Source organism: Nesoenas mayeri (genome assembly GCF_963082525.1).
Source record: "Nesoenas mayeri genome assembly, chromosome: 7".
Lineage (NCBI taxonomy): Eukaryota > Metazoa > Chordata > Aves > Columbiformes > Columbidae > Nesoenas > Nesoenas mayeri.
The window spans coordinates 27,462,530-27,489,956 of NC_137551.1; the positions used below are offsets into that span (position 1 = coordinate 27,462,530).

Here is a 27,427-nt window from a genome sequence, read left to right on the forward strand (position 1 = left end):
ACCAGGACATGCTGGGTGCTCAGCAAGTGGAAAACAACTTTGCAGAAAAGTAGCTGTGGTCCTGGTGGACACTAAATCGAACATGAGCCAGCAACACATCCTTGAGGCAAAAAAGGCAAATGGTGTCCTGGGCTATACTGACAGTGTTGCCAGCAGGTTGAGGGAGGTACTGGAGAGAGTCCAATGGAGGTGATTACAGGATTGGAGCATCTCTTGTACAAGGAAAGGCTGAGAGAATTGGGACTGTTCTAAAAAAGAAATTACTTGCAGGGTATCTCATCAATGTATATACACACTTGTAGAGAGGGTGCGCAGAGGGCAGAGCCAGGCTCTTTTCAGTGGTGCCCAGTGACAGGACCAGAGGCAATGCACACAAACTGAAACACAGGAGGTTCTGCCCAAACATCACCAAATGCTTTTTTTGCTGTGAAGGTGACTGAGTACTGGAACAGGTTGCCAAAGAGGTCATGGAGTCTCCATCCTTGGACATAACCAAAATCTGTCTGGACATGGCCCTGGGCAGACCGGTCTAGGTGACTGCTTTATCCTCTGGCGGATAGGAGTTTTATGGAAGGAAACAGAAGGAAGAAGAAAGGACAGTAATTTCTATAATGGAAGGTTGTTAGACAGGCAGAAACTAGCTTGCTGAGGGTATCGATTGTTCAACGTATAAAAGTGGCACAAAATATTTATATGGAGCAAAGGAAACCAAGACCTAGACAGTAGTTCCTGACAGGTTCAGTGTACAGTCCCTGAAGAAACATCTCTTTATTACCTGTCTGCTCAGAGTTTATGACAAAAATGTAACTGAATGCTAGAGCTGATAGCCATAAAGGAAGTGTACTTATAATCAAAACTGGTAAGCAAAGCCATTACCCTTGTAAGAAACTCACAGTTTATACGCAGCTCTTTAATTCCCATTTGGAGCTCTTTCTTCTGGTTAGCAAATCTCTGAGTCTCTTCTCTAATGACCTGACATAAAACAAATACATGGTTGAAAGACAAAAATAAATGAGAAGAAAAGATTGAAATAATCTAAAGGAAAATTATCTGTACAGAAAACAAAACTCAAAGGGATTAATAACAGAAACAGACAACCCTAATTCAATAAGATGATTCTTAGAATTGCTCAAGAGAAAAAAAGATTGTACAATCAGGTCACATTGTAAACTACTTGTACAGCAATAGAGCTTAAAAGAAATAAAATATTGAAGAAGTAATTACAACAGACACAATAAACCGGGTAAAACCTACTGCCAGAATAAGATTTGTCATTGTCACTAGGCATTTCCTGTGGGACATTTAAAGACACAAGTAAACTAACATCTATCACTCATTCTGGAAGCAGTGAAAATTTCTTTGCCCCTACAGCCTTGGCAATTCATCTCTTAGGGAAAATTTTGCAATTAGTCTGCACCTCTGGAATTTGCTTTCTAAAGTTTACAACTTTAAGTAGGATGATGGCTGTTGATTGAAAGGAAGGGGTGTATAATTCTGACATTGGATGGAATGCATCCTCTAAAAGTCAGATGCAGTCTCTTAGGACATTAATGAGAAGCTTAAAAAAACTATGACAATGTTGCTAACCCTTCAACCTTTATTTCTGGCTGTCATGTGGTACTTGTGTGTATGCACAGTCACATGAATTTGCCAAAAAATCCCAACAGAGACACCAAAGTGTGAGTGTCAGCATGAAAGCAGAAATAGGAATACATGTCTGGGAGGAGAATGGAGATGAAGCCACTTTCAGTGGCAGTACGTCTTAGATTGACTTGGGCCACTTGTGAAACTGCATCCTAATTTAGAAAGTCACTCCTGAGATCACCTAGAAAGCAATGGTATTTTGCTTTGTCCTATCATTGAACCTCAAAAGCTGGACAAAATACCAGGCTCTGGCTCATATCAGAAAGAATATGCTAACATCCGTAAAAAAAAATCATCTATACTAACATTAACACAGCCATTTCCAGGCTCACAAAGCACTAAATCCCCTTCTCTGTGGACAAACCTTTGATAGACTTTGACTTATAAAAACTTTGGTTACACAACATATTCTCCTCAACCTTAACCTGAAATAAACCTCAAGGGTTTTGTAATTAATGTCATATTGTTAACTATTGATTTATCAGTGCTGCAGAATTTGTTATTCTGGCCTTTGGGCAAAAGAAAGTACCTGCTTTGTTTCTGATAATAATCTTCTCTGCAACTTTTTGACATTTAGAACAAAAGAGTCTTTATAAGTTTCTAAAAGAAGACAATTTCTCTGGCTTTTTTTTATTTATTTTTTTTTTTAAGTTTATTCCTTGTGTAGAAGTGGTCTTTTGGTCTTTAGAGCTCCTATTGTGCCAGGTACCTGCAGGGATGTGTTTATAACCTTGACATAGGATTTCTAAAAGTCTAGATCACAATATCTTAAAGAGAGGTCCAAATGTCAGAGAAGCTTTAGAAAATAGATTCCTTTACAGCATATAATTTGGCACCCCAAATCACTACTGACATCTGAAAACTCCAGCTTTGATTAATACTTGTTCTACAAAAGTACCTTCTTTATTTTCTGACCTAGCCACGTCATTTCATCTGTACTGTCTGAATACAAACTGGGGATGTTTCCATCTTCTGTCACATCTACACTGGAAGATTCCTCCTGAAATTAAGGATATAAACATCCATCTCAGGTACTTAGAGAGAATGAAAGAGAGACATAAATAAAATAAAATAAAAAATGGACACACTTTAGAAGTAACACCACCACCATCAAATTCCAGAGACTGTTTCAACATTTCTATTCCCTAACCAGTCCACAGATTTGATCCTGCAAACTCTTGCTCTTATGCAAAGCCTTTTGACACAAAAGGGTTGACTGTAATCACTGGTTTGCTTTTTCAACAGAAATATATACAAGAAGTAACACACAATGTATAGCAGTAACATCCCACTGGGAATGACACATAACTTCCCATGAGGAGAAATTGACTTCACAGAGTTTTCTGTGGCTGAAGAAACCAAGTGAAATAGAAGATGTGAATGTCATCTTCCCAAAACTATTGCATTTCTTTGATAATACTATTCCACAAATTGATAACTAAGCATATTCAGCCTATTCTCAGGGCTATTCTAGTTGTATAGAAGGATCAGTGTTTGTTTTGAGGACAGTTTTTATGATGTGTAATTTTAGGATAATGATCAAATATTCTTTCCCTATGAAAATAGAGAAAACACCTTAAGTTTCTCTTCTGGAAGTGATCCTGATGTGGATTCTGGTTCAGACTGCCACTCTTCCATAGATTGTAAAGCAACATTTTCATTTGAAGTAGATGTGTTCAGTATAGAAAGAAGAGATTGCCAGTGAAAATCAGCTTCCTTAACTTCAGTTTTCTTCATCTTCCTAGTAAACAGAAAGGGAACCAATGTATTTTTTGTGTGTATTATGGTAAAGGATGAAGTACAAAATATTATTATACAATTATAAGTTGTTTAAAAATGTTTATGTTTTTACGTATGATTCAATATTGTTTGAATTCTAGAATTCCATAATTAAGTGGAGGCTTTTACAGAATTAGAAATTCTGAAATATGGGCTACCCAGATTTGAGATACTGCTCTGGCAGAGCCATCTTCAATCTATGCATCTACCTAAATATTTGTTCTACCATAGAAAAGCTGTCGTTTCAAGTGCCTCTTACTCCTAATGTCTTCTAAGAGCTCTCCAGAGCCACGGTTCAATTCCCATTAAAGCTATAAAGTCTCCAAATCACTGAGTTAAATTAGTGTCTCATGAGATTACATTCCTTACATCCCCAGAGAGCCCCTTCCAGGTGGTTTACATAGGGTCATGAGAAGCTCGCTGTGGGTAATTCTTATCAGAAGATATTCCTTAATCCTGTATTTGCAACCACACCAAAAAAACAGGTCTTTTCATGAGCTGGGGAGGCTGCTTCTACAGATGAGAGGAATTATTTTATCTCTATCCAATTCTTCTCCTTACTTTGGGACTAATAAAAAGAAAGTCTAAAATCACAAGTATGTGCAAAAATTAGTCTGTCAGGATACAAGAATTTACACCACCAATATAAATCTGCCACTTTATACATACTTCCATTGCAGACACACAAGGGCACCATCATTTTTGCCATTAACGAGGATAAACTTGCCATCCAGTGAAAATACCATGGATCTGATTCCCCCTCCTTGATATGAGTGACAGTGTTTTTGAGCAAGTATGTCCTAGAAAAGTCATAGAAGCAGCATCAGCAAACATGTTGTTCTAATGGAATATGTCTGTAAATTATGGTTCTTCGTTGTTTGATAAAAGTCAATCCAAAATGTCAGTCCAAAGCACATAAAAGTCTAGAATTTATGAGCTTATAATTTTTGACTACAGATGTGGAAATTTTCTAGTAAGTTGATTTTTCAGGAGATAAAGAAAAATAGTAAAATTATCTACCCTAAGATTTACCAGACAAGAAAGTAAGTTGTTTGTATGATCATATACATGTTCATTATAAAAACAATTGTACTGTATTATGTTATGTCAGTTAATGTTCAACATACATTTTTCTGGAACACCTTACATTCAAGTGAAGACAAGCTTACAGTGCAAGAAAGTAGCTTTCACACCTCTTTCTCACATAAACCAAACAAAGCCTGTGCCTTGATGCCTACCTACCATAGTAGAAGTATGATAGATGATCAAAACACCATTGTTTGCTGCTGACGCCAGCCACTGGCTGTTGGGTGATAAACAGAGGAACCCTGATCCAAACTGATTGCTTGGAATCCTTTTTGTTGATGAAAATACTGACAGATCTTTTGACATATTCTGCCAAACAAATAAAACATTAGCAGCAGTTCAGATGATAGAAATATCTATATCATTTTGAGAAGAATAATGATAGCTTTGTGGGTTATCACATGCAATTTAAAATGATGTTGGATTACTGAGCTCAGAGGCAATACCATTGCTATGCTGCTGATTTGCTTCTTATCTCTTCAAAAGGGTCTGTATTCAGTATGTTTGGGCCTGGATTTTCTTGGCTTAAAATGTATGAGACTTGTCAAGAAGAAGTGTTCCCCTCTGGAATCCACCTTCTTGCCTGACCTGAGTCTTTAACTGAGGGAGACCTACGAGCTGCAGAGCTCCAGTTGCTCAGCAGGCAATGACAATGGCTTCCTGAAGTCTCCATTACTTCATTGAGGTTTGCAGTTTTGTTTGAGAGTCATGGGCTCACACTGGCTCAGTTCTTTCAATAGCTGGATATTCAGGTTTCTCAGCAGACTGCACAAAAACACAGCTCCAAAACAGAAGCTTCATGTGAAGTGCCTGCAAGCTGCATGAGTTTTAAGAACCAATATTTGGCTTTCTTTGTAATAGAACAAGGAGACTGCTTTTACCAGGTTTCTGAGCAGCTGGTAGGATGCTGAAAGTTGATGTTTATGGATGGAGTAGATATTTTTAGTGCAGAGAGGAATTTTTTTAACATAATGTCCTGCTATATTCACTTCATTTACAGCCTTTGTTTGCTGGTATTAAACCACTACCCAAAATAAAGCAGCTTCAGAGAATTACCTCTTCAGAGAGATGGTATTTACAGATGAAAGGTGCACAGGTACAGTAGCCATACACAATGTTATCCTTCAATCTGACTGCTGAGCTTAAAGGGCAATCCAAATCATATTGCTTCCTTTTAATGGCGTTAGCATTAAGTATTCCGCGTTCATTAACACACTTATCATTATCTAAAAGATTAAAAAAGAAACAAGGAGGAAGAGGCATCACTACCACTAATGCAAGTGTTTCACCTAACAAGTAATTATGAAAACCTCAGCAAGGAAGGAGCTGATGTGACTTTTCAAGGAGGAGACTGGGAGTTCCAACACTCGTTTTCAACACAAAGACTTTGGGCTGTGCTGATGCAGCCACTGCAGCAAAGCAGACACACAGTTCTACTAGATCTAACAAAGCACTAGAAACAGTTTAACCACTGTGATGTGACAATTTGTATGCACTAATAAGAAAACACTAAGATTGCTAGTATTCTGTGTTAAGGAATGACAATAATATGTTCTTGCATTAGAAAAATATCACATAGTATATATTTCAGTTCTTACCTGTTGTGAGTGCTGAACATAGACAAAAAGTTTCCAGTCTTGCTCGCTGAACCTCCGCTACATTAACAAGTACCATCACTTCCACTAAGTCGCTCTTGAAGTCAGAAACTACAGAAAGATCCAGCACTTGATCCTCCAACACTGAAGCAGGTAGGGAACACCAATGCAAATTGTTACTGAAGCACGGTAACATTGTTTTTATTAAGATATCATAGGAAAAGAAGGAAATCCCTGTTCAGAATACTTCTCAGTTTAACAGTTTTGAACTTGGATTAAAATGTCAGACAAGCCACAACCTGGTTTCAGAAAATGCTGCATACACACAGTTTCAGCTTGAGGCATCAGATGCTGAGAACGCCAAGCACCAGAATGTTATTACACTAAACATTAAAATCTGAGTTCACATCCAGCTTGAACTGTAGCAATTTCAAGGCTGTCTGATGATAACCTCCAGATAAAGCACAGAAAAGCCCTCATCTAGGAAGGCAGCCAGACAATGAGAACATGATCAGGCAAATTCTGAAAATTATCTAATAAGATGTAATCCTATATTTGTCAAACCAATTAAAATGATAAAATAATGTCCTTTATACTTAAAAGGATAATGAAGATCTGTATGCATAGGTGTGATCTGCAAGTATAATGTTACTGGAATTGAGAGACTGCAGAAACAAATTTACAAATTTCAGATTTTTTTTTTTTGGTGAGTTAAAATGCCATAATTTTTTATTCTTCAGTATCAACCAGCAAAGCTGAAAATTGCAGCAGCACCAATGTTAAAGATGTCTGGGGCGGCCATTTGTAACAGGAGATCACACCCAGCTATCTACCCACAGTGTTTTAGTCTAAATTCTCATATGGAGAGCCACTAAGGTCTCAAGTTCTCTGCCAGCACTATTACTTTTATGCTGGAGTTGTGATCAGTTGGTCAGCTAATCCAGTTAATCCATTCTCTCCCCTGTGACTTATATGTGTCCTGGAAGAAAAGCTGGTGCATTTGCTAACTAAAATTACAGAGGAGTAGAAAAGGGGGGTGGGGGTGGGCAGAAGTTGGCCAGGACAACGGGACAAAACACAGTTGGAAAACAAGCGGGAAGAATATGTCTAGTCCTCCAGAAAAATAAGTATAATGAAGGAGAGTGGCTTAGTCTGCCCAGGAAGTATCCATAACGTGCAGCAAATAGTGACAACGCCATGTAGTTAATGTTGTTACATATATTACCTACATATCCAAGAACCTGGAATAATTTTGAAGGTCGAGCATCTAGAATAAATATATGTCCTTCTGCAGCTCTAGCGATGAGGAACTGGCCACTCTGATCATAACTAGGTGAAATATAAATCCAAATAGAATACAGTTCAATAAAGTCCGTAAAAGGGGTCAAATAATTCCATTCCCATAACCCTGCTGACTTCACTGGTAGAACAAACACAACTGGAGTTTCAGCTTTTGGGTTTACAGGGTTCAGGCCAGATATAAAGCCCAGTGCTAAGAGTGCAATTTCTAATTGCAGGATGTGTTAAAAACTTTATCGAATATTTCTTTGAAGTATTTTAAAATAAAAACACTTTTTACTTTCTAAAAGCAAAACTACTATACAGATTTTGCTATTATTTTGAATAGATACGTCTTTGCATTCATTTGACTTTGAATAAGTTGCTTTCTGTATCTATTTTTACTGTTTTATCTTAGGTAACTGTGAAAAGATAACACATCTAAGTGTCAAAATAACAGGCAGATTTATATTAAAGTTTAACAGTTCAAAATCTGTTCTATTTTTTTAAAAAGTAGAAGTAAAATATCCTCAGATTTTTTCAATAACTGGAAAAGCAAATCAAACCAAACCAAACAAAAAACCCAACAAAACAAAACCAAAAAACCACCACCACACACATACCCCACCACCAGCAAAAAAACCAAAACCAAACAAACACAACCAACAAACAAAAACACTAAAAAAGCCTTTTAGATCACTGACTACAAGAGGACTGGTAATTTCTGGAACTGTAAGCAAATGAATAATTAACAATGGTAATAAAAATCCATCACAAAAGAAGATATGTCCAATGGCTTAAACTTAAATTCACAAAATCTCAAATTTATATTCAGTGAGAAATAACCCTCTAAATTCAGATACATGGAAGTGTACATAATTACTGCATATGATAATCTGTCAGAAAGGATCTTATACATGACTATCTTCAGTGCTCAGTTAAACTTTCTTAAAATACAGGTTTCTTATATTTTTCTCATATAAATCCTCCTACTACTCCTCTTGAAGGCAATTCAGAATATGTTGGAAAAAACTGAAGCTGTTAAAATATTTCACTTTGTTATTTTTAGAATAAAAACTTCATTTTTTTTTTTTTTGTTCAACTAACAGTATTACTCAAGCAGCAAGTTGACAATATTCCTGTCCCTGTTACTACATACTTACTGCAAAGAAAGCACTGGAAATGTGGAAAGAAAAATTCTGTGAACAACCCGTGGAGCTTCAACTTTGGTAATGTCAAGGAAATAGATGACACCTCTTTTGGTCCCTACAGCAACGCTGTTGGAGGAGGGAGAGCAAGCCAGCGCGGTTGCCTAGTTGAGAAGTAAAAGATACTTAACAGTTCCCTATCTTTTTATATATTATGCTATAGGTTAGTATGAAGTTTCTTGCTATTTAGAAGTCTCTAAAACTTGGAGAAGAAACACCAAGTGGTTTATCTAAAAAACTTTTTTTATTTTCTTTTTTAACAAAGAAAGGATTTCAGAGACATCATAGGAATTTTACCTGTGCTCTGTACCTACATACCAAAAGCTAATTCTACACTCCTCAGGAAAAACACCACCACATTATATCCACTATCCAGATTTTAAGTGAAAGAATTTCCACCTAAATAAACAGTGAGTGCAATTACATGTATGGATTTTATAGAAAGGGATTTTTTAATTACTGTGTTGGATTTCAGGGTCTGAATGCATCTTAAATCAGGAAAAAGCATTAACAATTTTAAATACCTTATCAACTAAATTCCTAGAACCTGTTTTTCAGATCCATCAAGGCATTTTGTTTTTTCACATTTGAAACTTTTCTTTCCATTCTGGCACTCATTAAAAATAAAAATTTAATAGAGTAATATGATAACAATTTAGATTGTTATTTACAAATATATGCTTAAAGACACATCACTAGGACATGAGTTTAAAATGTTTCCTCTGCTTTATGGTTAGATTCATTATTAGTTCAAGGAAACATTCTAAAAGACAATCTTTTTGAAATCTCTTTCATGGTTGTTCAAAGACAATATTGAGCTTCCCTCAGCACTGTTTGATGCAAATCCATGTTATATTATGCTATGCATTGAAAAATATTAAAGAAAATTTTAAGTATCAATCACTATATAAACTCCTTGTTACATGTACCTCCATATTAAGGTTTAGCTTGCTGAGGCAAGTTCCGTCTTCCAGGAACCAAACTTGTACTTCCCCTGAAGTTGCTACAGACTGTTGAACAGGGAAAAACATAGTCAAAAGTGGTGGAATAGCCAAACAGTCCCAATAGAATATAGTAGAATAGAATATAGAGTAGAATATAACCAAAAAGTCCCAATATAGAATATAAATTCAACTAATGTCTGAGCACAGCAGACCAAGTGTTACTAGTTCTGCTTGGAACTCTCTTTTCCTTTAAGTCCAGTTGCTGCAAGATACTCTTGCCATGGGAAAATGTTTAATATTTTTTTGTGAATTGCTGCAACTACAGGAATGGTGTTTAGGCAGAGAGAGACAATCTAGGGCAAAACATGTAAGCTTGACCAATATTAGCACTTCCAGCGGTCAGCCAGCAATAGAAAAACCTGCTTATAATTTTCTTTGCATAGGGAAGGGCTTAAGGAAAGGTCTTGTTTTCTCATAGGAAAAATAATGCATATCATAATAGTACTTGAGTTCTTCTTATATCCAGTCAATTTGATAATTCCACAGGAAAGTATGGCTAGAGATCAATCAACCCTCACATTACTCATTCAGAGTCAGGTAAAATGTAACATTCTTAAGCTGACAACAAACAAATTGATTCAGCAAACCTAACTGACTAAGATCCTAGGGTTCCTAGGCTGGCTACTTGAAGAATTCATGGCCTGGAGATGAATCAGACTTGCTGGCTAAAATACAAATCTTGCAGCAAACAGAGACATAGGAGGAAAGCAAGAAATTTCTCCGAATGGAGAGATTCATTAATAAAGCCTTCTTTGTGCCTGGACCCAGAAAAAGGCTTCTCTCAGGCTGTTCCAGTTTGTGCTGAAGGCTGAAAAGATCAGTAGGAATTTCTTATTCCAACATCTGTTCTCTGAATTGAATCCACATTTTGCTCAGCTATGTTCCTGTCCTGGCTTTGTTAAAATTTGGGGCTTGTCCGGGAGAGGGCAAATGCTGACAGTTCCCCAAAAATAGAGTCACATAAATCAACAGCAGGACCAATATTACATTTCAGCAATCTGCAAATTATCCACCCTTTATTCTAGAGCAAATTCTGACCTTTTTATCGGCCATACCTGAATTGATGCCATTTACTTCCTTAACGAGAAGTTACACAACTGTAACAAATATCAGAACAGTCTTAATCTCTGCAAAGCTTTTGATTTTGTGCTTTGGCAACATATTGGTTACCTGAAAAGAGCCACTATTATATATAAGAAAGAATACCATTTCTTACCACACAGTACTCGTTCCCTGGAGTAAGAAAATCAGCTGCCAAAAGATAACCACTGCATGCATCCAAGAGTTTGACAGCTTCTTCACTGTGGGGAGGTTTGTAAGTGTAGACTGCCCCCTGACAAATAAAGAGAAATAATCCATCACTAGGTCATGAAACTTTTCATTAAAAGCTTTCAAAGACTTCAACAAAAAATATCAATTTTTTGAGCTTCACTCTTTAAAGCTTTATACTTGATTCCAAATTGAAGTAAAAAGTGCCCAGTAGAATTCAGCTGAATGTAGTGGATTATATTACACAGTGAGCCAGCTAGTCACATTTTCAAGAAGTTTTGTTTCTCAAAATTGCTTTAATAAAATAATGTTACTCCAGGAATCAATAAATAATCTAAAACAAAAGGGACCCAAAATAATAAATCTTAAATTTTAAGAGATCTTTTTATCTAAAGATCTCAAAGCCTCTTAGAAACAATTCATAACTTATATTGACAAAGATTTTTGAATTCCTCTACTAATTTTACAAATGGAGAATGAAATCAGAGGGAGTGTGACCAGAGTTACCATTGCACTCAGAACCTCCTGACACACACAAAAACATTTTAAGAGCTTTAAAAATGCCAATGTAAATGATTAAAGGTCTGAAAAAACAAGTGGAATTGGAGAATTTGGGACTCTCGTGTATGATTTCTGGACATTAGGCTGGTCAAAGAAGGATTTCGAGCTGGGTTGCCAGACAAATTCAGGTACATATACAGAGCAACTCTACTGCATAGCTACAGCAGGTCTGATGTACTCAAGCTGCACTGCTTACTGTGCAGGCACACATCAAGCCTAGAGCTCATGCACAGTGACCTGGACACACTGATCATGTGCTCTACTGTACACACACAAGTATTTCTGTTGGGAGATCTCAGCATTAGGTACTTTATAATCCCCCCATCTGTGGAAGACAATTCTTCTGTCCTTCAACAAAAGTCTTTCCAATCTTTCATTAAAAACACAAGATAGACTAAGGTCACCTCTGATATAATTTGTTGACTTGTGTGATTACAGTACAAACATTTCATACTAAGAACATCAGCATACACATACGGAATCACAGGCACATCCCATTATGTAATGCTGTTATCTCAAATGCTATACCTGGTCAGTGACAAGAAGAAGCACAGTGTAATCAGGAGAGAATACGAGGCTGGTTATCGGTTGCAAGATATCAGCACAGATTTTCATCTCATAGTGCAGATCATTGATGTAATAAAAGAATAAAATGCCCCCCTGTGCAGAAAAGTACAAATCCACATCAAGTCTAGGTCATTTACCCTGCCCCCCTCCGGCAAACTGAACTGCAAGAACTTCTGAAAGTCTCTACAGTAACAGTGTTTAACTGTACTCCATCACTAATGGTGTTGTTCGCTTTTAGTATGTTTCAATCCAGAGGATTCTCACCCTGGATAATAAATCTATTGAAAAATGAAGGTGTTCTTTAATACAAGTCTTAGTAACAGTCTATGTTTGATAAAAACAGTCTCATCAGTTAATATTTAAGATTTCATATTGGGGTTTTTGAGACGGTATAAGAATTTGTCCCACTCTTAAGCAGTAGTGTACAATGGCATTGTCAGTTTGGGTTAAATATTGATTTGTGTATGGCAATTCTCTTGACCATTTTCTCTGATTTCCTATTTTTTGTCCATCCTTCTTTTCTGTTCCTCTAGAATACTCTCTTGTTAAAAGTAGCATTGTTCTCTTTGTTTTGCTTCTTTGACTACAAAAATGGAATGTCTTCCCACTCTGCTCCTCCCCAATATCTTGTCTCATGTCTTAACAAAGAAAATATGTGCAATACCAGAGATGACCTTTATAGTTCTGCAGCCCTCCACTTTTTTCTAACTCCTGTCTTTGAAATGAACTCTGCAAATATTCTTTGATTTTCATACAATAAAAGTAAGTTAAGAGCATAAAGGATGCCTTACACTTCCAGTTGCATACAGTCCGTCTTTACAAAATGCCAATGAAGATAGAACTGGATTCTGCAGATCCTTTGGTTTGCCACCTGAGAGCACAAAACCAATGTAAAATATTAAATTTAATTTATTGCAAAAATGTGTCTCAACTTCAAATCTGGGATGATTTCCTACCTATGAGTAAAAAGGCTCCATGTGCTATATATTTTTTGGACTTTTTGTGGTGATAATGAAGGAGAAGACTGATACACAGAATTTGAGGTGACAGTACTATTGTGGTCTGATGAACTAGAAATTAATTTGAGAAAACATTTATTTTGTAAAAGCTGCAAAGAGCCACATTAACGTATGAATAACAGAATCATAGAGTTATTTAGGTTGGAAGGGACCCTAAAAGGCCTCTGATCCAACTTCCTGCTCAGCACAAAGCAAATTTCAAACTCAGAATCAATTTCCAAGTTAGATCATGTTATCCAGCTGAGGTCTGAATATCCCCAGGAATGGAAATTCCACAGCTTCTCTGGGCAACTTGTCCCAATGTCTGACTACCTTCGTTGTGATTTTTTTTTTTTTTGTCTAATATCTACCCAAAATTTCCATTGATGCAAACTGTGTCCTTCACCTGTGTGGTTTTATCTTCCCTGTAACATTCCCTTAGGTAGCTGAAGCCATAGTAAAATCCCCCACAGTTCCCCCAGCCCACCTCTGTATGTCATGTACTCAGACTCTCCAATAATCTTTGCGGCCCTGTGCTGAACTTTGTCCGTTATGTGTATATTGTGGAGCCCAAAACAAAGTGTTTGAAACAAACACTCCTAAATCCTAACTCGGCCAAATTACAGGTGACAGCAGTTCTAAAAAAAGTCACTAAAACTAAGCAGTAGGGAACTCATTCTAGCATCACTTATTCCAATTTAAATTAGACCGATAAGAAATTATTTCACTGCCGCTTTTTCTCCTGAGGCTATTCATTTGTCTGTTTATTAGCACAAAAGTTATTATCATTTGTCATGTAAACATAAAAGATTGTCATCAATGTTTCTTACAGAGGTCAGCGTGAGCTGAGTTTTTCTAACCAGTGGCTTCCAGCTGTGCTCACATATTATTATTCCCAGATCTCACTGGTGTTGCCTAAAAATCTATTAGCTTGATTTGAACACAGAAATACCTTTCTTTTTTTGTACTTCTTTGTGAACATATGACAACACGTCCGATATTGTACGTATGCGTTCTGCACAAAAGAAAACAATTTATTACATCAACCTTGTTTACATAAACATTGCACTACAAGTCAGTTGTGTTCCAGTCTAATGAATAAAAGGCCAGGTTCAGTATATTGAATCAAAAATGTGTGTTCTTCCCCAATCTCCACCATTTCTATAATTTATGCAACTAAGCAGGCACAGTCTTTCTGTGATTCAGCTTACAGCTGTAAAAGGGAGATCACACTTCTTGGCACAGAGAGTGTACAGATGCAGATTTATGTATCTTCTAGTGCTAAGTTCTGCTATTGTTATTTCTAACCACGTTTTTTAAACTTTTTTTTTACTTACCAAAAAATCTTCAGCCAGTCTGAAAAAATTGCCCAAGTGGAATGTTGGGGCTGCTTATGATGCTGTTTGCAACAGCATAACAGGAATTTCTCATGTGCCTTAAGGTGGACATGCACTTAAACATTCTGCAGTAGGTTTTAAATTAAGCAGAAGCTTCAGTACAATATGAATACAGACAATTGTGTTACACAGTTTTAGGACAGAGGACTCAAAGAAAAATATACAGGCCAACGAAAAGCTCGAATGGCAAATATTCTTGTTGTCTTCTACTAAACAGGCAAAAACTTTTATGGTCACACCTCAGCTTTTTAATTTTTGATGATTTCCAACTCCTGATTTGGTAAACTTAAAACTCTAATAATTTCAAAAGCAGAGAAAGAATGCCGCTTCGCTGGGTTTTTAAGAGCAGCTTTCATTTCTGTGGTAACTATCAAAACTGAACAGAGATACAGTACTTTGGGAAAGTCAGGGATACTCGTTGCAGCTTGAAAGATAATGTATTACATGGCAAAATAAGAAAACAAGCTTAACACCAGCCTGTCCATTAACACTGATTCCATGTTTATTAAAGAAACAGTTCTATGCTGGTCTACAACAGGATATCACCCAGTTCTAGTGTCAGGGAGAAGCAGATTCCAGTACTCCTCACTGAACTAGTGAGCTCCACATGCACAGTAGGACTGACACCTTCCATCCCTGTAAAGGATGACAGGGTACAAGTTGACGTTGCCAGAACACTTGATGCTGGCTGCATCTCACCATCCTCTGTCTTGGGAGCCCTTGGAATGTGCACACAGGGCAGCACGTGGCATGTAGCAGGGGAGAGACCTCAGGATTCCCAGAAAAGAGAAGGTGTGGAATGGGCTGCTCTTGCCAGAAAACTTTAGTCAGTCACCAGCTTGCCACAGATCCCCACAAAAAAAGACAAGTGGAAATATATATAAGGCAGACAAATCACCTTGGCAAGTTGCCATCAATCTGAGGTATATATACTGAATCCTCCCATTCTAGAATAAATTAAAAGCAGATGTCTTTGTTTGAAGCCAAAGACGTCTTCTGTTCACTCTCTGTGCTTTACACTTTCTGCGGTAAGGTCTGATAGTCTTTACAACCTTGTTTTCATTAGAAAATAGTTTATGTAATAGCTGGAATTCTATTAAGCAACAGTACATTAAATTCAGTTTTGTTGTCTTAAGACTTATCGTGAGTCTTCAAAGATGTGTTCTAACATTATCTAACACACCAAATGAGGACAGTCCAGTATTTAATGCAAAATAAAATAAATTATTGGTACTTAACTAATAGTAAAAAGACTGTATATAGCTGGTATATTAATAGTTTAATGTTAATGTAGTAGAGCTGGTTAGCAAGATCTGGGTTTCTGGAACTATTGTTCGTTTTGTCAGTTTTGATCTAGTTAGAGCTTTTTCTCCTTTTTTTCCAAAGAAAAATGAAAGCCAATTATTGGGTGCTAAAGAAACCCACACAGAAGTTCAAAACACATTCTCAAATGTTAATCATACTAATAAAAGAAATATGGCTCTACAGTATAGCTTTACAACTTCTGTAGGGTACACAATAGAAGAAAGCAAAAAAAGCTTTCACCTATACACTTCCCTCCCTACTTGAATAAAACACACAATGCAGCTATTTCTTACCAGGTAAAGGTTTTTGTTGGAGAACAGAAACATTGTATGTCTCAGCATTAATTGTCAAAATATATCCTTCTTCACAGCTCACGTAAACTTCTGAGGTTCCAGTCCAGCAGTGGGCAGTAGGATGCACTGCAGGCTTAATATAATTTCTAGGCTTAAGCACAAAGATAAACAAGGTCAATGAACAATTGACAAGTATCTGTACAAGAATTACACACATTTTAAGACAAAAAAAAAAATCTTATAGAGTCTGACCAGTTGTATAACATCAGCCTTATTTTATTCAGTCATGCCTTCACTGAGGCCAGTAACTTGAGAAGCAAGAACATTTTAAAGGAAAGTCTATGATGTGAGATAGTGGTGGAGAATGCAGCTCCCTACCTAGAAACTTGATAAAATGACTGTGATTTTGTTTTAAAACTATATATTTTAAAAATTTAATTTTTCTGGATTAATTCTCCAGCACTTGAATCTGTTACAGGTTTGTCCTCTTGCTTGGGAATCCCTCCAGTATCTTCCCTAACCTTGCAAAGATCTTGACCCACAATACCAAGGTCATCTCCCAGTTTTTTCAATGATAAAATTATGATAAAATTCAATACACTAAGCCCCTAGATTTTTTTTTTTTTTAATGTCAGAATAGCATTGGAAGCCCAAATTGAAATGTTTACCCACTATGGCCTTCACCCTGACAAATGCTTTTCAAACTGCTTTTCAGAATAGTCTTCCACTTAGTAGACATAACCTGCACATGTGGTCTTGCATACTTGGCACTATTAAAATACATTTTGTTTGAATAGTTTATCTTATCATATAATCCAAATTGCTCTGTAAAACAGCTCTGTCAACCTTTGTGTCATCTGCAAATTAATTCTAGAAATATCCCTGCCAGACTTCCCATGTGCCTTGAATTTCATTTCACTAAATCTCATAAATCCTTCATCCATATAACACAAAGCACAGAACTTCTCCACCAAATATTATTAAAGACAGTGACCTGCTCAGATACAACAGTAATAGGGGTCATATAAATATCATGATAGAAAGAACCAGGTTGAAGAGAATTCAGGAGAAGGGAGAGGGGAACAAAACACAAGAAAACCTTGGGAGAACATTTAAAAGAGAAGATTGGAAGAAGCATGTATGTCACCAGAAGTGGTGAGGAACACTAGACAATACTATAGATCAAAAAAAAAGAGACTATAATTCTGTAAAACACCTGCTGTGTCACTAAAGTTTCCATAAAAAGAGGAAATATGGATGGACTTGTGATGAAAACACAGGACAGAAATTTACAAGTACCTGAATTTCATTAGTAAAATATGACAAGGACTTGCTATGTCATTCTGGGTAAGTAACTTACTCCTTTTTTATGCTTACAAAGCATTCTGAATTTCTCAGGGGAAAATATTAGAGAAATAAAGTATATTAACACTCACTTTATAAATCAAATGGGACTAGCAGTAATAAATCTATGACAAATGGGGCTTTACATCATTCAGAGAAACTTTTAATATAGGCATTTTCACTGATTTTATGAGGCTTGAACATCACAAATCTTTGGGAAGGTTGTCACTGAAATACTTTGAATCAGAAGCTTCCTGTATAAAGGCAACTACCGCAATATTCTTTTGTACCTGCTGTCATTTACATACTGTCTTCACACATAAAACAGATAAAATATGCTAATCCAAGAATGAGATTATGTAAATCTCAAACCAGGATGCTTCTTGAACTGTGCATTGGCACAGAGGTGCATAATAATAATAATAATAATAATAATGCCAGCTTCTTTTGAACTTCTCTCCCTTTTGAGTGGAACCTCTTCAGGGAAAAAATATCCAGGATGGATCCTTGTCATGAAAAGTTTTATAAAAAGACAGTGGAATAAAATTGGTACTGGGGATGAAGTGGAATCAAATGGACTTGTCATGGTAAAGCATATTTAGAAAACAGGCCCCAGCTGTAAGAAATATTGAAACAAAACTAAATCATTCTAATGCAAGAAAAGGATTGAAAGTTGTAGAACTTTTCAATTCTTTTCCCTCTGCTGCCCCGCTGTGGTTACACTTTGGTACATCCCCGGCCCCAGCATCTTCTAGAGTATGGAAGCCCAACACATTTCAAAGGAGAAAACAAGTACCCTGGCAATGAGCTCACTTTTCTTACTTGCATCTCGTACATTCCTTAGGAGTGGGCTACAGCCTTCAAGGACCATGGACAAGCTGAGGACAACTCCTTTAAATAGCAGTCTAAATAAATAATTCTCCACTTTAGATGCTTACATCAACATGAAAAACATCCATTTCAGCCAACTCAGATTTAGTGATAAAGAACAAAAATCCTTCTGCCAAATTCTGCAGAGATGGAGAGAGCTTCATTAAGCCATGATACTATTCCCAGTGCATTCAACTGAACGAAACTCATTAACCACCACAGGAGAAGCAGCTTGTCTCTTACTAATTAAAAAAGTACTGATGATAGTAGAGAGAAAAATAACTCCAAGGTATCTACAAATGTCAAGGCACAATTTTTAGGCCAGAGTCACTTAACTGCTCATGGACATGTGTAATGGTATACAAATTATTCGCAACAATAACCATTGATACACCTGCTGCAGCAGGGTGTCAGTTGATAAAGACGGTGAGGAATGGTTGTTACAGCACTTCTATTTTGGACAGCCTGGTCCATTACAGCAACTGTAGTCCAAAGACATCTGGATATCTGAGGAGCTCAGCAAGTTCAGTCATTTCAATCTCTCTCAAAGTGGCTGCATTAGGCACCTTTTGAAGGGTCATGATAAAACAATATTTCAAAGAAGCATCTTCTCTATCAAGTATATTCTGACCAACTTGTGCAAGAATTGCTTTGCTAAAGCCATATGTTCCACGTTGGGGTGCTCGAAGGGGGTGCTTAACCTGACAAGACGTGTGTAGTTCTGCCTGCAGTGTGGGAGGTTACAAGATTTAGTAGTGGCTCAGTTTTTCTGCTAGGTTAGAGATGGAGCATATGTGCACAGGCATGCATGGAAGGGAGAATCAGTGAAGTAAGGCACAAAAAATGCAGGTCCTGCAAAAAATTACTCACTTATCATAGTCTTGAGAAAGGCAAAAAGATGCCAGGAATTGACTCAGTGCCTCCTAGTGCTAAACTGTGCATGTAGCACCTCACAATTTAGTACATACGAAATTATATACCACCACAACAGCAAAGGGAACAATAACAGCTTGCATTCCTGCAAAAACCCTGTATTGCTAAATAACCTAATGTTCATTATTTTGTCAATATTCACAACCAAAATACACTCATCTAAGGAACTTGGACAGTAAATAAGTATCAAAATATTTACCATGCAATTTGAAAGAAAAGGAAATATTTGTCAAAGACAATCTACTCTTACTCCAGAAATATTTCTGTATAAGGAGAACACAATCACCTTGGAGGTACTAAGAAGAAATACAGATTTTTCTGAAAGTAGTTGGGAATGCAAAGACCCCATAGTGGTGTCTAGTGTGGTTGAAAGCACCAACATGTCCATGTGGAAAAGTTCACTGCATGGTTCTGCAAGCTCAAGAACCTACCATTCCTGAATGGAATAAAATCCATTCAATGACAGACAAATTCTATGAAGCCTCACAGCCCTAATATGGCAGTTGTTTTTTTCCCCAATATCCCTTGCAATTTACTTCACAGGCTAAAGAATAAAGTATTTTTTTGCAGTTCATCATCTGCACGTAAGAGGCAGCAAGGCAGAAGAAAAAGGCAATGCCCCTGATGAGCATATATTATCTTCATTTTCCATATTCTAAGTGATCTGAAATATAAGCAGCTCATGTGTAATTAGAGTCAGTGGAGGATGTTTGTTTGTAGCTATCAATTGTCCCAGAAACCAAGAGCATCAGCAGTCACACAGTTAAAACCTCTGTGAATCTGAATGCATGAAGCTGTGAAAAGAGGATGAGGTCAGGAAAGCATAATTTCCTGGTTTTATTTTTTTTTTTCTGCTTTATAAGAGAAGTTTGTGGCAGAAACCTGTGGTATACTAATTTGATAATACAGAACTCACATTTGTCCCTTGAAAAGATGCAGTATAATGCCAGTGTCATCTTACACATGCTAGTTTTGGTGTCTCATATCTATCACAAGTTACCAAATAGAAATTGATGGTCTTAATTTTAGAAGAGAATCCCAGATTTGCAAGTTAAATGTTTTCACACTGGCAGACGGTTGTAGTTGGTAGTCAGGTGAAAGTAATTTTCAAACAAAATGTGAATACTTTTGAAGCATCTCAAAAGAAGCATCTCAAGGGAGGCTAACAAGTAAATGATCAAATACAAGTGAGACAAATGGGCAGATCCAACATTGACATTGATATTTAAATGCATTTCAGAAGCAGAGGTTGCTGTCTGGAATAAAGCCTTCAATGTTTCCATAGTGTGAAACACTTTCAGAATCAAGAAGAAAACAAATCCCAAAGGGATGTAAGGATACCCGAAGGTTACTATCAGCAGGAGAATAGGCTTTCAAGGTTTCAGCAGCTCGTATTACTTTGGGCATGCTTAAATGCTGATGTGTTTATGCTGCTTCTGAGATATAGATTAGTACTTCCGCTGCACAGATATATTACTATGCTAGGACCAGTGTCAGAAGTCTCTACATTGTACTGCACTGTGCAGCAGCACCATGCCTTGTAAGTCTCCCATCAGAATGGATTTTAAAAATGTTGTTGAGACAACTGATCTATTTACTGGGTTGTACCTGTTGAGCAGACATTAAAATTATTAATTTATTAACACCTATTTGCATAAAAACCACAACAACTTGGAATAGTAGAAAGGAGAAAAAAAAAAAAAAGCAATAGCTACCATGAATGTTTCTGCTTCATCTCCTACCAGTCCAGCAATGGCTGAAACTGGCAAATCTGGGCCATAGTATCGATCTTCACTATGAGAAACTGGGAAAAACAGCTCTTCATGAGGATTCACGGACCCGTGTTCATCGGGCAGTTTCACAGGGCTGTGAAAAAGCAAGAGACACTGTCTGAGAAGACATTATGAATAGTAAATGCTGACACAAAACTGAGAAGCATGTTTTCAAAACTTTGAGACACCAACTCAGTTAAGTTCCATTACTCTGCAAGAGTAATGGAAGATTGTTGTAGACAATCATTCTACATGGCACATTCCATTTCACTGAAAAGTAATAGTAATTCTACAACACAAGAGGAATGTTCCTAACTGGCAGAAACGGATTGCCACGTTCTAGCTCAGTGTATTTTCTTGTTGCCTTGTAAAAAAAAAAACTACTCTATGTTGCTGTTTCCTTATTAACCAGGATTAATAAAGTCACACACCTAACTTGCATATGCTGTGAGGATTCATGCTTAAGTTTATCTGGAGAAAGCTTAATGATGATGAAAAATTACTTGTAGTATTTGCCTGTTGCACTCTTGTAATTGGTATGAGTGGTTGTTACAATGCAGGACTTGAGGATTCTATAGTTTACAAACTATGTTGATTTATAACTTGGAAAAATATATGTAAAATACACTATTCTCAGTGGAGGTTTAACCTCTACTGAATGGAATGAAAAGTGAGAAAAAAGGAGTGTATATGTATTTTCACATGTGTACTGTATAATGACGAAAGGCAAAAAAACCCTTCAATATTCTCTTCAGATTTCAAATTAAGGTCTTGTCTATATTTTTACTAGCATAACTGTGTCAATGGCAATATGTTGGTTATATTTGCAGTTAACAAGATGAAACACACTTGAGAATTGTAGAATAGCTGTCACTGAAACAGCTTAGATATTATATTTCAAGGACTCTAACTTGAATGGTACATAATATAACAAACACTTTAGCAAAAATAAATTCTATAATATGTTGGTTGTACTAAGTGCATTGCATTCACCAAGCCATGCCCTCTGGACCTTTAAACTGGCCGCACAAGCTGGAAATAACACAGAAAACTGATATTGCTTTTGGTACAATTTGTGATTACAACAGCATATGGTTTAACTATGCTAACTATGAAGCAACTTGATCCAAATTTGGTGGTTTCATAAGTGCAAAAGTAATGCTCAACATGGCCACTTGCAGGAAAGCAGTCTAGGCACTACCTTAGTTCAGTCATACAACTTTCGATAGAGGCTGCCAAAGCAGCTGATTAGTATTAGCTTAATGATGTGCATACTCTGAACATGTGAGTGCCAAGAAACAAAATCCTAAGTTCAATTCACTTGATTGACTAGACAGATTCACACTGGTTGTGATTAAGCAATTACTGGTTGCAATTGCTAGGTGAACTAAATTGGATTAAATTCTTTGCGAACAGATGTAGGCTAGTTTTAGTTATTGAAATATACTTCTAGATCTTTCTCTTAACTTGAAGGGTGCTCCGCTTACTTTTGCTTAAGGAGATGTTCGTCATTACTCCTTTCAATAAGCCAAATAGTAACAGAGCTCTTACTAACAAGACACAGTTGTTGCCAATTCATAGGGTTAAAACTTAGAGAGGTTGCGGTTACCCCTGGCTGAGACTCACTGCACAGGAGGAGATTTTCTTTCCAGTTCCTGTATTAAGAAGAGTAAAAGAAAATAAAATCTATTAAATAAGTCAAAATGATTCAAGCCAAATATCTGGATGTGATTATGACTGACATTCAAGATCAAGACTGGAAAACAAATATGTCATCACTGATAAAAAATTTCTGCTGTCAAACAAGTTCGGTCCTCTTGAGAATGAAAAGAAGGTCATTAATTAGCCACACATATAATTAGTTCTGCTACCAAAAGAAAAAAGAGATTGAAGAGTAAAATAATTTTGAACACTGAAATTTTAGAAAAACTATCATGCACTTCCTTTTCTGAAAAGACCAACAGAGTCAAGAGACATGGATTTTTTTTCATCAGTCCCATCAGTGACATGAATGGGCCCAAACAATTAACTCTTCAGCACCCCAGACATCAGCCTTGCTTTTCCAATCCCTAAAATAATGGCTATGTTTGCAGGCTTGCAGCTGGAAGGTATTGTAGTTAGGAAATAAAACACAGTCAGCTTGTGATTATCTATGGGTGAATTACTTAGGTAATACAGTAATTGTGTTGTGAATGCAGACATACAAGCTGTGGCTGCATTAACTAACTTGAACACAAAAGGGAGCAGAATTTGTGTGGGGCTGTTACATATAGCTGACACAAGCCTGGGAATCTGCTTTCCACTGATTTTCCTTTGTCCACTGTAACCTATGTTCTCACTATCTAATTTGCAGATTTCTCTGTTATCCAGATAAATTCTTCACTGCATTTGCATTCTTAGGTGCTATCCAAGAACTGATTAACATCATTTGAAGAAAATGGTTTTGAATTTTTTTTTTATGTCTTAGACAATATATCTGACCGTTAATCCAAATAACACTTATAACTTTAGTATTTGTCATTACTGCTGAGAGGAAAAAAAATAAAACTAAAATGCATACACTGCTGTAAATGGACTTAGTATAATCCTTTTGTTCTGGCCTACAATAACTTCACTCACAGAAATAGATAAGGATGCAAGACAATGGTGAATACTGATAGCATGTGCAAAAAAAGAGAAGTACTCACACATGCACGGTAACTCTCATTAAAATTTCAGAAAGCTGTAAGCTGCAGTTCTGACTTTAGAGATATCAGTGTAGCGCTCGCTCTAAAGATCTGTCAGCGTGTTCTCATCTCATACCTAACAGATAGTGCCAAGACTCTCATAGAAGATAATTTGTTAAGATCTGAAACTATATGGTACGTGTATCTGAAAAATAATCTGGCATTAAGCCTCTCCTTTGAACAAAAAAGGATAAATATCTAGGGATAAAACATCTCAGATGAAAGGCAGCTTTTAATTATCCATAACCTTTCTATATTTTGAGACTGACATAACTTTCACATCATCTCTTATACTTCTGATTCCAAAGTATCTGCTTAAAATACAGGAACTGTGATTGCAATCACACATTAAGAAGCCTAAACATTGAGATTTCTTTTATCTGTACACACACATTTCTACAATGAATGCACAATGTAATCCAAGTGCAAAAATGAAGGTCCTAATCTCACACTAAATTCACAATCCTCTGTTCAATTTGTTATAAATTCTAAGTTTAATACTGTAAGGTAACTCTGTTTTGTTACTGAATTCTTTCTGACTGGAATCTAGAATGGTTCTTTTGTCACAATTAGCTGCTGATCGTAACATTCATGCTGATTTAAATAGGTTTAAATTGTTTGGCCTTGGAAATTGCCACTACTGTGAAGCATTTAAACATTTCTACACATTTCCATTTTTAAGAACAATCTAGAGAAGTCTTTCAATATGGTGAGGTTTTGTTTAAGTGCACACAATGAACACATTAGACCATGTGTGTTGTTTCTGCTCTATGTGACAACACATAAGCTTTTCAGGCCAGCAGGGCTCTCTTGTTGGCTTCTACTGTGACATACAGAGAGACATCCTTCCTGAACTACTGGCTACAATCAGAGCTCACAACAAACATTCTTCTTCACAAGGGATAAAGAAGACGCATCTGCAATGGTGTTTACTGTCATTACTAAAATTCTGAAGTTACAGGAGTTTCTGACTCTTCCCTAATTATTGTACAAGAAAGGTCACATTTAAATCAGGAGTATACAGAATATTCCTTGCATGTCCTTGCTTGCCTGCCTCCTACTCCACCCTCCCTATCTGTTTTGAAGAAGTGCTCAGACTCCAGTGTAAACAGGGACTTGCTGACAATGGAGATAAGAGCAAGATTATATTTTTACAGAACAATGTTTTAAAAATAAATATTCTCCCTTTCTATATCTGCATTGTATTATATAATATTTCTTTTCATGACAATGAGCAGTATAATTATGATCTAACCCAGTGAGCCATGGTAGTGTAATTGCTGAGCAAAACTGTCAGACAGAACTAAGATCAAGCACAAGTAATTAAGAGAACCACTGAACAACAGGGAGACAAAAAAGTAGAAATAGACTTTAGAACTCTTTTCCTCTTTTCAGCAGGCAACGCTATTTCATAAACAGCGTGGTACTCAAATTCCAAGGGTGAACAGATAATTGACTGACACCGAAGACTTTAGAAGTACTCCAAAACCACAAAATTTCGAAACAAAAAGATGACAGTTGTAGCAAAGTAATAATAATTTTGACTCATGGTTACCAATGCTAGAAAATAAACAGCAAATTTGGTACAGAAAGTTTGCAGACAATGAAAGTTTGCAGAAGAAGAAAGGAAATGAAGGGAACCAGAGTGAATTCTACATTTGTTAATTTATGCTAAGACACAGGCAAAACGATGAATTAAATATAAATGATATTAGAGAACTTTTTTTTCACTCTTACCATACTGAAAGAACAAATTCTGGAACTGAAGAGTAACTGGCTAGATATGGGCCTGTGAAACTAAACGCAAGTAAGGTGTAGTCCAGTTGAGTATTACCTGAAATGTAAAAATAAAAAGAATGGTCTTTAATTGCCCTGGACTTTACTGTATACTATCACAGATAGAATAGTCTTCTCGTTTTCTCTATATTGACTTCCAGCTTTTCAAAGACATTCTTCAGGCTCCTGATTCCTTCACTCCAGATTATTGTTTTGATTTGACCATTAAAAAGTTCACTATGTATCACTGCTTGGAATTTTTTAAAATTTTCAATAATACCTTAAATCTGTAAAGTATTTTTCCTCAAATACCCTAACATCCTTTGCAGTCATACTTTTATTCATACACATGAAATAAGCAAGTAGTATGATCCTTATTTAAACAGTAAGGAAACAAACATGGATAGGTTGAGTAATTTAACTAAGGAGAGAAATCTTATGAGGCAGGCAAAAATATACATTGGATCCCAGGCTCCAAATTTTAACTGCAAGAGCCCCCATTTCTCTCACATCTTAGATTTCTCAATGTGGCTTTCAGCAGTCTGCTTGGGAGCCTACTGCAGCCTGAGGGGTTTTTTTGTTATTCTGACTGTATTTTCCTAAAATGAATTCCATTTCATTCCATTAGTTTTCTCTTTAAAACAGCTCCATTCTATATTGTCATATTCCTTAGCTTAAGCCTAACTAAAAGTAGTGCAGTGGAAAATTCCTCCCACTGCTTTCCACACATCTTGTCATGATACAAGTTTCCTGTCACACTGTTTTTCAAGTCTTACTAAAAAAATCCTTCAGAAGCTAGAGGATTTAAGTATTGTTTCAATGAAATGGTGACAGGGATGGTTACCACATTACTACCTTTTAATTCTGCCAGTTTACTCAGTTCTGGAAAAGTGTAGATATATATGATGGGATTCAGCTTCCGGTCTGAAAAGGCCACCACTTGTCTGTTGGCATTCGCTGCAAAGGCTCCCACCTGGCCAGTCTGACACTGCAGCACTGTCGTCTCCTTTGTTTCAATGTCCCGGAAGAGGATGTAATTGCCACAGGGGTAGCAGACAGTTTGATTGTTGATAAAGCCAAAGTTCTTCTTTGGGAATCCCTGAACCCAACTTAAGAAAGAGCAACTGAATGTTATAACATTAACCAAAGACACACATATCTCAAAATACTGTGATAAAGGGTATGTTGTAGCTTAAGTTACACTGAACTGATGCTTGGGATAGGTTAGTCTCATTCTCATACCAATGTTGCAAGACCACAATAACTTCAAGATTTAATATTATGAATCATTAGTTCAGTGTTTCCAAAAACATAGTCAATCTTACCCTGATGGAGCAAAAAGGACTGTCACAGGAATGTGAAGAGATGCTTATATTTCCTTCAGTTTTAACTAAAAATGAAGTTAACCAGTTCACAGGCTCTGTTCTTGTTTTCAGACATCATAGTAACAGAGTATACCTTTATTATGAAAGAGGTACACAGGTACAATCCATTCCTTGCACCCAATTATGTCTACTTAACCTTTTCATATTTGCATAGTTCATCTCATTCCCATAAAATAAAAACTACAAAGGCATGACTTGTGTTTATATGAACCTAACCAGAAGTTCTGTTCTGCTTTAAGGATACTAGTACTTCAACATGGTAAAACTTAACATGGTGAAACTTTTGCTACACAATGTAAACAAGATGTGCTACACAAGAACCGAAATAAATTACTGAAGAGGAGTCAGCTTACAAACTTACAATCTATCAACAAATTCATAACTGATGATATTTTTGCCTTTCAGAAAGTGTGTGGATGAACAGCAAGGTCCTCTTACAAAAGGGATTTGCATTTACCATTAAGTGAAGATGGCTGACCAAGCCACAGCTTAGCTGGCTATTTCCATGACAGAAAAGTTTCGGTTAAGTACCACACTCCCTCTGTGTACAGCACAGCTGTTGGCACCTTCCAATTTCTATCCAGAAACTTTCCATGTCCTCTTCCAAATAAGCACATTTGACTGGAAGAGATCTTTG

The 27,427-nt window shown here is 36.6% G+C and overlaps 1 protein-coding gene across 1 annotated transcript in view; it reads right to left on the reverse strand.

The window, feature by feature from the left end:
* CFAP43 (cilia and flagella associated protein 43) overlaps positions 1-27,427 on the reverse strand; it is a gene marked incomplete at both ends in the record, with an annotated part of 44,074 nt that overhangs the window by 14,344 nt on the left and 2,303 nt on the right. Inside the window, 19 exon segments of the mRNA XM_080348248.1 lie at positions 877-972; positions 2,543-2,644; positions 3,220-3,385; positions 4,093-4,223; positions 4,666-4,818; positions 5,566-5,735; positions 6,108-6,248; positions 7,330-7,433; positions 8,546-8,694; positions 9,520-9,600; positions 10,811-10,927; positions 11,953-12,084; positions 12,783-12,862; positions 13,942-14,004; positions 15,985-16,135; positions 20,847-20,997; positions 22,391-22,558; positions 25,367-25,463; positions 26,261-26,514. Coding sequence (XP_080204374.1) covers positions 877-972; positions 2,543-2,644; positions 3,220-3,385; positions 4,093-4,223; positions 4,666-4,818; positions 5,566-5,735; positions 6,108-6,248; positions 7,330-7,433; positions 8,546-8,694; positions 9,520-9,600; positions 10,811-10,927; positions 11,953-12,084; positions 12,783-12,862; positions 13,942-14,004; positions 15,985-16,135; positions 20,847-20,997; positions 22,391-22,558; positions 25,367-25,463; positions 26,261-26,514 — 2,506 coding nt within the window.